This window comes from Sturnira hondurensis, unplaced genomic scaffold, assembly GCF_014824575.4.
Source record: "Sturnira hondurensis isolate 20B ecotype Veracruz unplaced genomic scaffold, ASM1482457v3 Scaffold0014615, whole genome shotgun sequence".
Lineage (NCBI taxonomy): Eukaryota > Metazoa > Chordata > Mammalia > Chiroptera > Phyllostomidae > Sturnira > Sturnira hondurensis.
This window is the reverse complement of record NW_028087246.1, coordinates 990,385-1,005,497: the sequence shown is the minus strand read 5'-3', so window position 1 is coordinate 1,005,497 and position 15,113 is coordinate 990,385. Positions and strand designations below refer to the sequence as shown.

At 43.8% G+C, this 15,113-nt stretch overlaps 1 protein-coding gene across 4 annotated transcripts in view; it reads left to right on the top strand.

Annotated features, from left to right (window-relative positions):
- The window catches only part of DIS3L2 (DIS3 like 3'-5' exoribonuclease 2), a 279,723-nt gene that overhangs the window by 90,617 nt on the left and 173,993 nt on the right, over positions 1–15,113 (top strand). For all 4 annotated transcript variants that reach the window (XM_037063524.1, XM_037063522.1, XM_037063521.1 and 1 more), the window contains exon 7: positions 14,942–15,042. In XM_037063524.1, the coding sequence (XP_036919419.1) occupies positions 14,942–15,042 (101 nt within the window). The remainder of the gene's footprint in view (positions 1–14,941; positions 15,043–15,113) is intronic.

The following is a 15,113-nucleotide window of genomic DNA, read 5'->3' as shown; positions in this document are numbered from 1 at the left end:
AGTAAGAAATTGAAAACTTATTTAAAACAATAATGAAAGAAAAATTCTCTAATTTGGTGAAGGAAAATAGATATACAAGTTCAGGAAGCACAGAGAGTCCCAAACAAGATAGACCCGAAGACGAGTACAAGAGACATCATAATTAAAAAGCCAAAGGTTAAAGATAAAGAGAAAATCTTAAAAGCAGCAAGAGAAAAGCAGAGTTACCTATGAAGAAGTTCCCATCAGACTGTCAGCTGAGCTCTCAGAAGGAACTTTGCAGGCTAGAAGGGACTGGCAAGAAGTATTCAAGCAAGGACCTACAGCCTAGATTACTGTATCCAGCAAAGCTATCATTTAGGATGGAAGGGCAGATAAAGTGCTTCCCAGACAAGGAAAAGCTTAAGGAGTTCATCATCACCAAGCCATTATTCTATGAAATGTTAAAGGGACTTTTTCTTATTTAAGAAAAAGAAGATCAAAACTATGAACATAAAATGGCAATAAATTCACAACCCTCAACAACTGAATCTAAAAAACAAACTAAGCAAACAAACAGACCAGAAAGAGAGACATTGATATGGACATCATTTGGAGGGTTATTAGTTGGGAGGGGGAAAGGGAGAATAGGAGAAAGGTGCAGGGATTAAGAAGTGCAAATTGGTATGTACGAAATAGGTAGGGGGAGGTTAAGAACAGTATAGGAAATGGAGAAGCCAAGGGACTTACATGCACGGCCCATGGACAGGGACTGTGGGATTGCCAGAGGAAATGGGGTGTACTAGGTGGAGGGGGGCAATGGAGGAAAAATTGGGACAACTATAATAGCATAATCAATAAAATATATTGAAAAAAAAGAAAGAAGGGGAAAATTAGGACATGGCATAGAACCATGTAAGACTAGACGTGCTCAAAGCCCTGACTGAGAGCAGCAGCAGCTGGAATGCAAGGGGGCTAGAGTCCCAAGCTGTCAGAGCTAGAGCTGACAGAGTTGAGTAGCGGTCCGATGTGGGACTAAGGCCGAGGAACATTTGGATAAGAAGAATTTGACACCTAGGTTAGCAACTGCATAGATGCTGGCATTCCTTTTTTTAAAAGCTTTTTAAAGTTTATTTTTAGAGAGAGGTGGGGGAAGGAGAAAGAGAGAGAGACAGATATCGATGTGAGAGAGAAACATTGAACAGTTGCCTCTTGCGCACCCCCAGTTGCGGAATTGGCCCGCAGCCCAGGTGTGTGCCCGGACCAGGAATCAAATCAGTAACCTTTCAGTTTGCGGACTGTGTTCAACCCACTGAGCCACACTGATCAGGGCAGGCGCTGGCATTCTTAAATGAGAAAAGAAGACCAAGGGTAGGAAGGACTAGGAATTTGGGTTCTGATGATATGTTGGATTTGAGTTACCCAGGGAACATTGAAGTCGTGACATCCAGTAGGCAATCGGAAACAGAGGTGTAGACTCGGAGGAGTGATGGTGAGAGTTACAGATCTGAACATTATCAATTGAAGCCATGGGAAACCAATGAGATTATCAAGTACATGGCTCGTGGTTGGCATCACATGAAGTAGCCATTGTCTCATAAAACCAAGGCACAAGCTGGTTGATATGGAAGATTCGGGGAGAAGGGTGGGCATTGGAAAGTCACTCTGATGAAGATTTTGAGAGTGTTGTACAAGAGCTAACAGAAGAGTATATAGTGCTAAGAAGGAATGCCTCTCTTTCAAGGGTATCAAGTGATTAAGGATTATTTTCATTTAAAAGGGCTAATTCTTACCATTATTTCAAATCAACCTTCATTCAGGAAGGCCCCTCTCTCTTTTGCATTTAAACATTATTCTGGAAGGACAGATTGAAGGAGGAGAGTTCAGTTTGGTTTTTGTTGAGCTGGCGAACAGAATCAACTGTAGATGGGACGGTGCGTGTCCTCATCCCACCTGCCTCTGTCCAGGCCTCTGAGCACTGCGGCCTGTGCAGTTAGTTTCCAGGTCTTCAGGCCGCAGGAGAGATAGGCCCTGTCAGGTGGGTCTTCCCAGTTCATCCCTTCAGTGAGCACATGTCAAGTTTCCTCAGTGGAGTGATGAAGCCTTAAAAAATAATTCTAAGCATTTAACCAGCTTCCTTAAGGGTTCATGTATTTTTTTCTTTCTTTGTTAGAGACCCTTTTATTGCCACTGTTCAGAATTACGTGCCTGTAGATTCATCTTAATGACATTGATTTCCCCTTTGAATCACTTTAAGTAATTCTCATTCTCCCTAAAGAACTAGATTTTTCTGGTCATGCAGAAACATGTCATAGGAAATCGTTGCCCAACAAATAGTAATGTTGCAGATTCCAACTCAACCTGCTGGGGAAAACAAAAACAAAACCTGGGTTGTGTGGCTGTGGATGGGGACAGGGAACTGACAGCTGTCCTGCTCTGGGTATAGAATGTCCATCATTAAGGACAGATCTCATTTAACATTTTACAGTAGAAAATTGACCCTGGTTTTCTAATATTAGTTCAAAAAACCCAGACCTAAGAAGTGATCGAGTTATCTATATCCTTTAAGTGGAAGCAGCCTCTCACTCCTGCACACCCTTTTTCTAGCTGCTTCCTGAGTGAAAGTTCAGCTACAGTGTGAAGTCTCTCATTTCTGCTCCCAGTTAGCTTGCCCCCTTTTGGCCATTCCCTGAAGCTTTGACTCATTTGTTTGAGCCAGAAGCTGCAATTGAGTTTGAACTCGATAGACTTGACTTCTGCTCTAACCCTCCTTTCCACCCTCATATTTCAAAGCCCCTGTGATACTAGCGTCTGCAGTCAAGACTTTAACTCTTGACTCTGCTGTCCACCCTGGCCTCACTGCACCTTCTGTCCCAGGTGGGAATCCACAGGCCAGGATCCAAAGCTGTCTGGCTAGATCCGTTTTAATGGACGCCAGGAAAGGGGATCCAACAAAGCGTGGCAGCACTCTCCGTCGGGAAAAGTGCTGAACGGGAGCTTTTGCCAGTCAATCTTGACTCTTAGTGCCTCATATTCCTTTTCTGTAAAAACAATAACAAAAACAAAAACCCCTTTATAATAAATACTTGCCTGGGCTTCTTCATAGGCTCTTGCATAAATCAAATGAGGTAATGGAAGGGAAAGTATCTTAAAAAGGAGAACGCATGACATTCTACTATGGACAGTTTCCAAATCATTTTTTGAAGCTTGTTGTCTCTCGAGGCAGCAAGTGTCGAGTGAATCTTCCCCCGGAGGCGTTCAGACCACACGATGTCAGCGATGAGCTCTCAGGGCTCTCCTTGGCCTCCCCTGCCCACCGGGGCTCCCCTGCCTGCCTCTCCGGCCTGTGTTCCTGCACCTGCCCGTTCGGATCTGGGTCCAGTCACACCAGACTTTGTATTGTTCCTAAGCACTCCCTTCCCTCTTCTGCCTTTGTGCCTCCGTGCCTCCTCCTCCCTGCCATGAATGCTGCCTGATTTCTCATCTCCTCCTGTGAGGATTCCTCCAGTCTTAAAATGCCAACTGTCTTTTTACATGTACATTAATTATCTATGGCTGTGCCACAGGTGTAGTGGTTTAAAACAACACATTTGTTATCTTGCATTTTATGTGTGTTACTGTAATGTAATAAGAAATGTGTATTTGGCATCTGCCCCCAGTTCCTGACATAGAGCTCCTGAAACCTTGTAATTTCCTGAGTGATAGGAGTGCTAGGAGCATCTTTTGTTCTAACATTTGGTCTTTGACCCTGGTTCCTGACACAGTTCCCAAAACCCTAGTTATTTCCTGAGTGATAGGTGCATCTATTGTTGCATGAGGCACTGCAAGGTGGACTCCTAGACAGCCTCAGGGTGGAGGCTGGTCACCTGAAAGACCAAGCCATGATTAGAAGCTGGAAATTTGCAGCCTCACCCTTCATTTTCCAGGGAGGGGAGAAGGGCTGGAGATGGAGTTAGTCACTGGTCGTGGCTACATGATGACATTGGTCATTCCTGTATGATTTCATAAAAAGCTTAGCGCTCTGGGGATTGGAGAGCCTGTGGGCTGGCCGATTCGTCCGTGTGCTGGGCGGGTGGCACACCTCTGCCCACAGGGACAGAAGCTCCTGTGCTCAGGACCCTTGAAGACCTCAGCCTGTGTGTTTCTTCGTCTCGTTGTCCATCTGTCTTTTATCTTGTTCTTTGTAAAATCAGTAAATGTAAGTTATGTGTTGGCTGAGTTCTGTGAGCTATTGCAGAATTATTGAACCTGAGGAAGAGGCCATAGGAACCCCACCCCAGCTTGTAGCCAAACTCAGAAGTCTGGATAACTTAGAGACACATTACTTGCATTTGGTGTCTGAAGGTAGGGGCAGGGTTGTGGGACTAAGTCCTTCACCTGCAGGGCTGTGCTAACCCTGAGTATTTAGTGTCAGAATTGAGCTACTTGTAGGACATCCAGGTGGATCCTGAAGAGAATGGGAGCGTTCCTTAGTGTGGAAAACCCATACATGTGGTGTCCCACATGTGAGCAGAGGAAGGAAACAGTTTCCCTTTAGTCGGGCCAGCTGGGTTCTCTGCCTCAGGGTTTCTCAGGAGGTGTCTGCAGACAAGGTGGCGCTCATCTGAAGGTTCGACTCAGGAAGGATCTGCTTCTAAGATCATGTGGTTGTGGGCCAGACTTAATTCTTTATGGGCTTTTGGACGGAAGACCTCACTTCCTTGCTGGCTGTGGGGCCGAGGCCCCTCCGCTCCTTGCTGCCTGGGCCACGCTCCGTGGCAGCTGGCTTCGTCAGGTCTAGCAACGGACAGCGTCTGCTATGCAGGCTGAAGTTATAGCCTTAATGTACCTAATTCTGGGAATGACATCCTATCATCTTTTCCATATTTAGTTGATTAGAAGCAAGATACAAGTCCTTTTCACATGTGAAGGGAGGCGATTATACAAGGGTGTGAGGACTCAGAAGTGTGGGGATCACTGAGGGCCATCTTAGAGTCTGCTCACCCCAAGATGTTTCTCCTGCAAGCCTTTACTGACTTTTTCCAACTAAAAGTATGGTCTGTCCTTTCTGTGGCTCTTCGGAGGTACTTTCTGTTTTTCTTTTTATAGCCTATGACTGATGTTATAGTTGAGTATTTTTTATTTTCTTCACATAACTTTTTGCTCATCTTTCATCCACTTGCAACTTCTGGAACAGTCTTGTGTTCACAAATATTGTACAAAAGACTCCCCCCCCTCAACCACCGCTTCCCTTGTTTGAATCTGAAGAAGGACAAATCTAGTCACTCTCCTGATTAACACCTGAGTTTTTTTTCTCCACCGAAGCCACAAAAGATCCATTATAAAGCCTTCAGATTTGCCAATTTGGCATCAAAAGCAATGACTCATCCATGTCTCTATAACCTGGGTGGAGTGATTTGCCTTAGTCTGATTTGCATGTAAAGCTAGACTTGTTACCTTATTAAGGAAAAGCAATTTTCCATCAAAGATGCTTCAGACGTTAGCTGTTTTGGATCAGTGCATTGATCTCTTTCCTAGGGGGCCTGTGGACCTCAGGAGTGATTCAGTCAATAAAAATCAACTTCTTTAAACTCTTTTTGTTTTTTGGTCTGGTCACCGTCACTTTGTGGTCCTGCTATTATTAGGTGGCAGCAAATGAATTGATAAAGAGGACCGGCTCTTGCAGAAGTGATGTTTTCATTTTGTATTTGTTTGTTTCACCCAGGCAGTGGGCTGGATCTCATTATCCCTGCTGATGTTCAGCAGGATGAGGTATCACGTGTGCTGTAAGAGTCTTGGAATATAGGAAAGATATAATGCATGTTTGATATGTGGGGGATTGCAAACTCAAAACATGGCAGAACCCTGCTAGTCCAGCTTCCCAAGCTTTGAGGCCATTCTTAACTCTGTGGTAGCTTAGCACCTTTTTCATTTTTTGTAGTTTTGGTAAATAGCTAGTTCTTGGAAGGCAGGTAAAGCAACACCAGTTTGATTTTAGTAAATGCTGTTTCTGGTGTTGTAATGTGTGATGCTTGGCCTTTTTTAAGTAAAACTCACTGAGGTCAACTTAAACTTGGAGGAATCATCATTTGTTGGGAAAGCTGCAGAATCAGTAAGTTAGAGCTAGAGATGGGAGCATGTAAGTGTGTGTGCCTACTTTTGGGTCTTTTGGGAGCCATGAGGCTAAAAACCAATTAAAGTTTTAGTAGAGAGAAATTTAAAAGTGGTTTCTCCTGGGCAAGAGAAAGATTTGGAGCAGAGAGTGCTCCGAGAAAAGCAGGAGGGTGTTGATGATGTACTTAATAGAGTTAACAGCTGGCAACGGGAATCAGTGCAAAGCGCCCTCTGAGAACACGACCCTGTGGGGGACTTGGGCCCGGGCCTGAAAGCCATGCAGTCCAGGCCTTGACTCCCACTTAGGAACCGAAGGCATCTGCATGGTCAGCCTGATGAGAGGGGCGACCGAGTCCGGCCACAAAGAGCACCTCCCTCCTTTATCTCTCACTGGTTTGTAAGTTTGAACAGGGCAGGATAATTGAGTAGCAAAGGGAACTTTTTTCTTTTAATGCCTGAATATTAGTTTTCCTTCTTTTGTTCATCCTGTTACTCTTAATATATTAAGTCATCTCTTTCCAGTCCCTACACGTTTGTCTACTCAGAAAATGTTATCATCTTAATTCATATTTCCAATCTACAAGATGTATAATTATGTCTCCAGTTTTGTTAGAGACAACTTNTTGAACAGGGCAGGATAATTGAGTAGCAAAGGGAACTTTTTTCTTTTAATGCCTGAATATTAGTTTTCCTTCTTTTGTTCATCCTGTTACTCTTAATATATTAAGTCATCTCTTTCCAGTCCCTACACGTTTGTCTACTCAGAAAATGTTATCATCTTAATTCATATTTCCAATCTACAAGATGTATAATTATGTCTCCAGTTTCGTTAGACGACTTCATCATGCTTTTATTTCATTGTCACCTCAAATTGAAATGTACCCCAGGGTTGATTGGCTTCTCCCTGCACCTCATCACTCAGGCAGGTCTCTCCAAAGTCGTGGGCTCTTTTCCATTCTCATGTGCATCCATCCCTTTCAGATCTTCAAGGTTGAGTGGCATCATGCGAAGAGACTGAGATGTTGGCATTCATGAGATTCTGGTTTGATTCCTGTCCACGTCATTTTCCAGCTGGTAACCACGGGCAAGCATGCTGTTTGACCTTTGTGACCCCCATTTCCTTTATCTCTAAAATTGGCATGATACTCTCTGCCTCCCTTTTTGGATTATTGGAGACTATTAAATAAATCACATAACTGCACTTGGCGTGTTCAGCTTCTGTGCTGAGTTGCCATTTGCATTTGATGCTCACCTGTGATTGAGGAACCCAGTTCTGAATGTAGTGCGTATCCTCCGTCTCCCCTAGCACTTTCCAACAGGCGAGTTTGGCTCCTGTGTTTCAGAGAAAACAACAGCTGCCTCCTTGTGCCCCTCAGCTTTTAGCCAGCAGACTTACAAGTGGCTTGTGTCCAGACTTGTCCCCTCCTCCATTTACTTTGATACAATGAAGTTGGCCTCTTTCTGTTCTTCTGCCTGAAGTCAGTCCTTTCCCCTGGGTTCTGGATCCCATCCCTTCCTACCCAGGGACCTCTCCCTTTCCTAATTATGCCCTCTGTGACCGCACCTTCTTTAGTGGTTTCTTCCCATCAGCAATGAACCGTGTCCAAGCCTCCCTTATCTTAAAAAAATAAAATAATGGAAACCTTGTCTCTCTCTCTCTGGAGCTACCACCCTGTATCATTCCACTCCTTCACAGCTGGACTTCCGGAGCCTAGTTCACGCCCTCTTCCCTGCAGTCCACCTCCCCACTCGGTTCCCCGTGCACATCATTCTGACTTCATTTCATTTCTTCCTTCAGAATCAGTCTCAGTAGGGTCACCTGTTAACTTGCCACTGAGGCCACACTGCTGACCATGCGTTTCCTATCGAATCACTTGCTTTTCTTTGCTTCTCTGACCCCACATTAGCCTAATTTTTCTCTTATGTTTCTGACCATGCCTCACTCTCCTTACAGACTTTTCAGCTTGTGCTTTCTTAAATATTGGTGTTCCTATGGTTCTGTCCTACGCTTGCTGCCTTTCTAATTCTGAACCACTTCTGAGGGGCCGGTTCACTTACTCCCCTGCCCTCTGTACATAGATGACGCCTTCGTTTTTTCTCTAACACCTCGCACTTACTAGGTCCCAACTGAACTTCCATCCCCTTGAGATTCCCAGGTGATGATGCTGCTGGTCAGGGAACATAGTCTGAGAATTTCAGCAATGAGGAAACGAGGCAGTTTTCCCCATTGCTTACTGTACCCGGTATAACCATCACCACCTCCAGTTCCCCTCTAGCATCTAAACAATCCTGTCAGGTTTGCCACTTGTCTGGTTTATTGCAACCTGCTAACTGGCCTTTCTGCCTCCAGTCTCACTTCTCCTAAATCTGTTCCCCGTGTAACAACCAGTGCAAATTGTGTTAGTCTCCTGCCTAGTTTCTTCTGTACCTCTCCATTGCCTTTGGAATAAATCCAGACTCCGTGTGTTGACCTGGTCTCTCCCTCTCTAGAGAGTGCCGTTTCTTGCCTCTTCTTACTTCAGACAGAATGTGCCAGCCATACAGGAAAGTGTGCATGAGTTAAGTGTGTATATTACGTAGCAGTTATTGCGTGCTTACAGTGTTCTCGCCACTGTGGCACTTCTGTAAAATTGATTTCATTTGATCTTCCCATTAACCCTGTAAATGGGTTACATTTGACAGATGATGAAATGTGACCCATTTTATAATATAGCCATTGTTCTATACACCAGTCCTGTTCAGTTGTGCTGAGGGCAATAGGGTTGGATTTATTCAAAATTTACTGCAAGAGCTAATAACAATAGCATTAATAACATATAACAAGTTTTGGTCATGTACTTTGTGCCAGAGCCCTACATGTAAACAGGACTCACATAAACTGTCCCTGATTCACAAAGGAGGAAATCCAAAGGGAAGGAATAACTGGTGCGAAGCCACATAGTTTTGAATTTAGGTCTGGTGACTCTGAAGTTTATGCTTTTATTGTAACTTACTCTGTGGGTACACACAGTGAAATTATATAAGAGTTATTCGTCACTTGGCATCTTCTAAAATTTAAAATCCTTCAATGTCTGCCTATAACTGAATTATAAAACTGTCAGCAACACTCCTATCCCTTCTGGAACCCTCTGACGTGCACCGGTCTTCCCTCCAGATCTCACCCTGCTGTGGTGGGAAGAGTTTGGATGTGGAGTTATACTGGGTATGACTGCCCTCTCCAAACCATATCTGCTTGGATGAACCCTGGGATGTGTTACTTTACCGCTTTGATCTGCTGATTGCTGTTCTCTGAACATCAGAATAGTAGTACTTCCCTCATGGGGTTGTTGAGAAAAATAAATGTCCGACTACCTGCCTCTTCTCTCCATCTCTTGTGCTTCTGCCTTAATGTAGCACTGGGCACTACCAGTGCAGCTTCCATACCGTCTCCCTGTTGCGTTTCTTGTTTGGATCCCTAGTGCCCCTCTCCTGACCTTGCCCCTGTCACTGATCCCCAACTGTGCTTTACACTGCCACCTGAAAAACACTTCTAAAATACAAAGAAATAAAAAGGTCCTAAGAACGTTCTCTTAGTAGTAATGGTGGGCTGTTATTCAGACACACACCTTCCCACTGAAACAACCAGAAATAGTTTGATAAAAGTAAAAAACAAACAACCCCCCCAAACTCTTATTTTTAAAGCATCTCAGAGCTGACAGGCATTACCAGGTTAAAATTGGAATGGAGAACCCAGGCTGCATCGCAGGTTTGACCAGCAGTTGTGGGGAACACGAATAAAGCCCAGACTCCTTACGTGAAGCTGGCATTCTAAATGGCTATCTTCCATCAGGGTGAGGGCAGACCTGAGACGTTCCAGCTGTGGCTGGAATTGTAGCCCACATTCATCCTGACTGGTCATCCATGGAATCTCAAGTCTGGAATGGGTTTAAGGGCTGGTAGTACCTTTAGGTATCTGGCGAGATCAAATGGACATTCTTTCAAAAGGAAAATTTTCTCAACCTTGGCATCAAATTATTCAGTGACCAGCAACCAAGGGAATCATATCCGAAGGAAAGAAGCACCAGCAACTGTAAACAACAGAAACAGCCTCTTATAAACGTCATCAGATGCTGGAATCATTGCCATCTATAGAAAAGCTGTGTTTTAAGAAATAAAAGATAAGTCTGAAGGTATCTGCAAAGGAAACCGTGAAATGTGACATAGCAAATTGGAAAAGGAATGAAATAAAACTTCTAGAAATGAACATACCTGTAATGAAATGAAAAACTCAGTGAATGAGGAAAAGTGTGTATTTGAGTTTAAAGAAAAAAACCTCAGTGGATGGATTTAAGAGAAAAGTGGATAAAGCTGAAGAGAAAACAAACGGGAAGACGTAGAGAAAAATTTATCCGTGGAGACAAATAGAAACCACAGAGAGAATAGAGAACATCCAAGTTCAGTTAGAGTCACAGAAAGAGGTGAGAAAGGAATGAGCAAAGGAGAAATTGGAAGTTAATGGCTGAGATTTTTCAGAGCAGTTGAGGTACCAAACTACAGATTTATGAAAACTAGTGACTGCCAGTAGAATTGTTTTAAAAAAAACCCACACTTAGATATATCAAGGTGAAACTAGAAAACCGTCAACACCGTGTACCATCACTGTTGTCCTCTTTGTTTCGTTTCTAGCACATGAGCTCTTTGAGGACAGAGACAGCGTCATTTGCAGTGCCTGCCACTCCGCTGGCAGTCAGGACCCTGACTGGGCTGTCTCCAGCATCCCGAGGGGTCCCATCACCACTTACACAGAATCTGGATGTAGGTTTCCATGGCTCTCTTCATGATGCTCTGATTCTTCCCTGTGTGGAGAGCAGATCACCGTGGTCAGCACCAGGGTCGCTGCATACAGTTGTTGACTGGCTCTGTCTGTTCGATAATCCTGTTTCCTTGGTAAAACTATGGTGACAGTACCCACCTTACCTGTGGTATGAAGTTGCAGCCTGCACCACATGACGTAACACATATGGGCACACCGTGGAAACGCCCTGGCACCATGCAGTTTCATCAGCTTTATTTCAGAAAGAGGGAGAGGCTTGTTCAGGTGGGGATTTGGTGAAGAAGGGGACTCATTGGTGCCCACGCTTTGGCCCTGGCAGGGGCTAGATGGGAGGTCCTACAGTGACCAGTGACACTCACTGTGCCTGGCAGATGTTCAGCGTAGCAAGTGGCTATAACACGAATGTCATCTGCCCCTGTGAGGACTTGTGTATGTTTCACTGGAGAGACAGGGACCCATGAAATAAGTTTTCTTGGCTGATTGAGTTTGAGAGATCTGAAGGGAAATGTTTTCATTTATGAAAAACAATTGCAATTTTCATTGAATTTCTCTGGAAATTGTAAATTTCTGTGGCCCCTCATTCAGAAATGGAAAAAGCTTAGATTTGTCAGAGTTTGTCACTCCTTTATTTATTTATTTTTTAAATTTCATTCTTGTTCAAGTACAGTTTTCTGTCTTGTATTCTGTCACTTTTTTAATTGGATGGAATGAAACGCCCTTTTGCCCAATTCCTTTTCTTTTCTCGTTGCCCCCGCCTAGCATCACAGCTAATCATGAAAGAAGAGAATCAACAGTTGGGCAGTAACGAGATTCACTGGCACAGGCCCCATCCCACCTCTCTGTCAGCCTTGCTGCTCTCCCCTTCCTGGGCCCTGCCCGCCCAGCACTTGTGGCCTTGACCTGTCAGTAGCTACAGCAAATCTCTTACTGCCCCTTTACCGTGTCAGGCCCTCTCACAGCTCTGGGCCTTTGCATGAGCACCAGCCTTTACCTGAAATGCCCTTCAACTTCCCCATCTCTCTTTGTAACATCTGTACATCCCTCAAACTCCAGTCACTTCCTCAGCAGTGTTCCTTTACTTCCTTCCCAGTGACAGTGTCGGTGACAGTGACAGTGCCTTACTTCTCACTTGAGCACATAGCAGTGGAAGAGCTTCATGAACTTAGTTCAGCAGGCTTGGGTTCGAATCTCTTCCCTGCAGCTTGGGCTGGAAAGAATGAATAATTGTGGAAGTTCTCAGCACAAACATTGTATTTAAAGCCACAGCCCAGACCTCTCTTTCTGAGTCCCAGATCTTCATGTTGAACTGTCCCCCAACGTTATCACTTGAAGCTTTCACAGTTGACCTCTCAAATTGAGCCACCTCTGAAACAGAACTCTTGAGCTTCACCTTACTCTCTAGTCTTTCCCATGTCAATAATGATGCCTCCTTCATCATCCTAGTTGCAGAGGCTAAAAAGCTGGAAATAAGCCTAAGCTCTCATATCAGACTGTCACCAAGGTCTATTAGATCAACTCCAGAATAAATCTTAAACCAATTCCTTTCAATTCCATCTCCAATGCTTGCATGTAGGCACTATCCCCAATGTCTGCACTACTGCAGGTATGAGCCTGCTCAGATCTCACCTTGGGCAGCGTCATTTTCTTGCACAAAATTCTTAGCAAGCATCCTATTGTGTTTAGGTTTAAATTCAGGATTCTTAAGTCCTAGAAGGCTCCACCTGATTTGACTCCATCTGCCTCTTATTCTCACCTGTCATGCATGCTTTTGCTCACTGTGCTCCAGCCGAATGCTCTTCTTTTCCTCTTCTTTTCCCTCTTTTCCTTGGGAAGTAACAAGACCTTCCCACCTCTGCCTCTTCCCTAGTAGCACCTCCCCCGCTTTGGTTCCCTTCCTCATTCCTACACACACCGTCTTTGTGGTCTCAGGTGAAATGTCACTTCCACACAGGGCCTCTCCCTGACCTCTTGGTGTAAATCATATGTCCTCTCCTCTCCTTCCTCGGGGACTTTGCCTTCCTGTCATTCATCACAACTTACAACTTTATGTTTATTGAGTGATTATTTATTGAATTTCACTTCCACATTAAGGTATATGCTCTATAAGGTCTGGGGCTCTATTTCTTTTATTCGCCACTGAATCCTCAGTGCCCAGTTCTCAATCAACACACGTGGAATACATGAATAAATAAATGATCTTGTGCTTAAACGATGCAGTAGATTCTCTCATCAAGTTGGCAGTTCTATTAAGGTGATTCACCTTTCTAACCTGGCATTGTGTTTCTTCATATTTATTGAATACATCTGTGATGCTCACCCGCAGGGCTGAAAACTTAGTTTAATTTGTTAGTTAACTTATTAGCTGTATTTCTGCCAGGACATTGTTATGAACACAGAACCTGAAAAGGTCACGTTCAGGTGTGATATCGGAACATCATGACTAGGCCCACTGCTGTGGCTTGCCCTCTTTCTTTGGATGCAGCCTGGCATCACCTTTGGAACTGAAGACTTGCTTTCTGTTAGATGGGATTTAAAGCAGCAGTCATAAGATGGAGCCATTAGTGACTACCACAGGAAGCTGTATGCCCAGGATTTGGGATAAAACCCTCATTACCCTGTGTTGACTGCCAGCTCTTAGACTGAGAGCTCAGATATTAGATAACTAGGTAGAGTGTGCTTGTTCACAGTAATTCCATGCTCCTAATCTTTCCCAAATTGATACCTTGTTCTGCAGAACACTGGCAAGATATGTTATGGAACAGATCAACAACTTGTGTGGTTCTTTTATGAAGAGTATAAGAGATGTTGTTCTGGAAGTAGCCAGTGATTTTGGAGTTCTGAATTATGGTCTAAGATAAAAGATGAACTTGGATGTTGTCCCTGTTTTACTGATGAACAGGGTGATCAACAATGGGAAAGTTTTTGTTTGTTTTTTCATTTTGGAAAACAATGAGAATTTTGCTTTCACTGGGCACGGTGGTAGGTATATTTCAGCATACATGGAAAAGCAAACCGTTGGCCATTCTTAAACCCCAGTAGGGTCAGATCAGGTCTGTGTTTCCAGGAGATGCCCACAGTGGTAAAAGCTGGCTTTAAGCTGAGGCCTTGCTAAGAGGCAGCTGGTTCTGAAAAGAATGTACTTGTTCTAGTCTTGGTAATGTCTAAATGATGATAAGTACAAGCCTCTCAGCCCTCTGGAGTGGGTCCCACCTGAATTGGTTGTGACCCTTAGAATCCAGAAGCTCCAGTGTAAGTGGCTGAGGATACTTTGTGGTGTGGGGGCACTCTAACGTGACACGCGGGAACACAAAGCACTAGCTGTTCGAAAGCGTGTAATTTGCTGCTTTTGTTCATGAGTGGTTTTAGTACTTCCGGTACAGAACCTAACTCTCTTTACTGGGGAGACGTGGTCTCAGTTTCTGGGGTGAATGTGCATTTGGAAGTTTTTTTTAAAGAGGGGAAATTAAACATTAAAAGACTTTAAATACTTTACTCTTTATATAATGTCACTAAGAAAGCCAGGAAAATCAGGGTTGGCATTTTTATTTTTTATTTAATAAATATAATCTATTTTCCACCATTTTGTTTGTTATGGCTGATACCAAAGTACTTTTAAAAGTTAACGTTTATTTTGATTTTGTTTTATTTCAGCAGATGTGCATAATAAGTTAACCTATCACTGTTCTTCATTGTGGGCAGGGGCAGTATTTACTATCTAGTTATTTTGGCATTTTGACATATAGGCAGTTCAGTTTAATTCAAGCTAGTGTGATGCCATCCACATGTGTGATGCTGAGCATGTGAATGATGTTAAATAGGTACAGTGTGGCCTGCTGAGTGTGAGCATTAAGGCAAGTTGGTGATGTGATTGACCTTAGCCAAGTCATCGGACCACTGGGGGCCTGGGTTCCTGTTTCTGTAAAGTGAGCAGTTTGGGGGTTAAAATGGTATCCAAGAATTCTTGTAGTTCTGAATTTAAAAATCCCATGAGTCTTTATGCCTAATAGATTAGGCCTAATGGATATGTGTATAACTGATTCCTCCCTTTCTCTCTTTTTGTTTCTTTTTTTAATCAAGGAAAAGAGGATGCCGGTGCACCAGTTACAAAAGACGAGAGCACCTCCATGCCACAGGACACAAGCACTGTGCTAGAGAAGTCACTGCAAAGATCAGCAAAGGTCATTGCCTACAGCTTTTCTCCATTTGTCCAAATGGCTGTCCACTGGGCTGCCTGTCAGAGGTCTCTTAG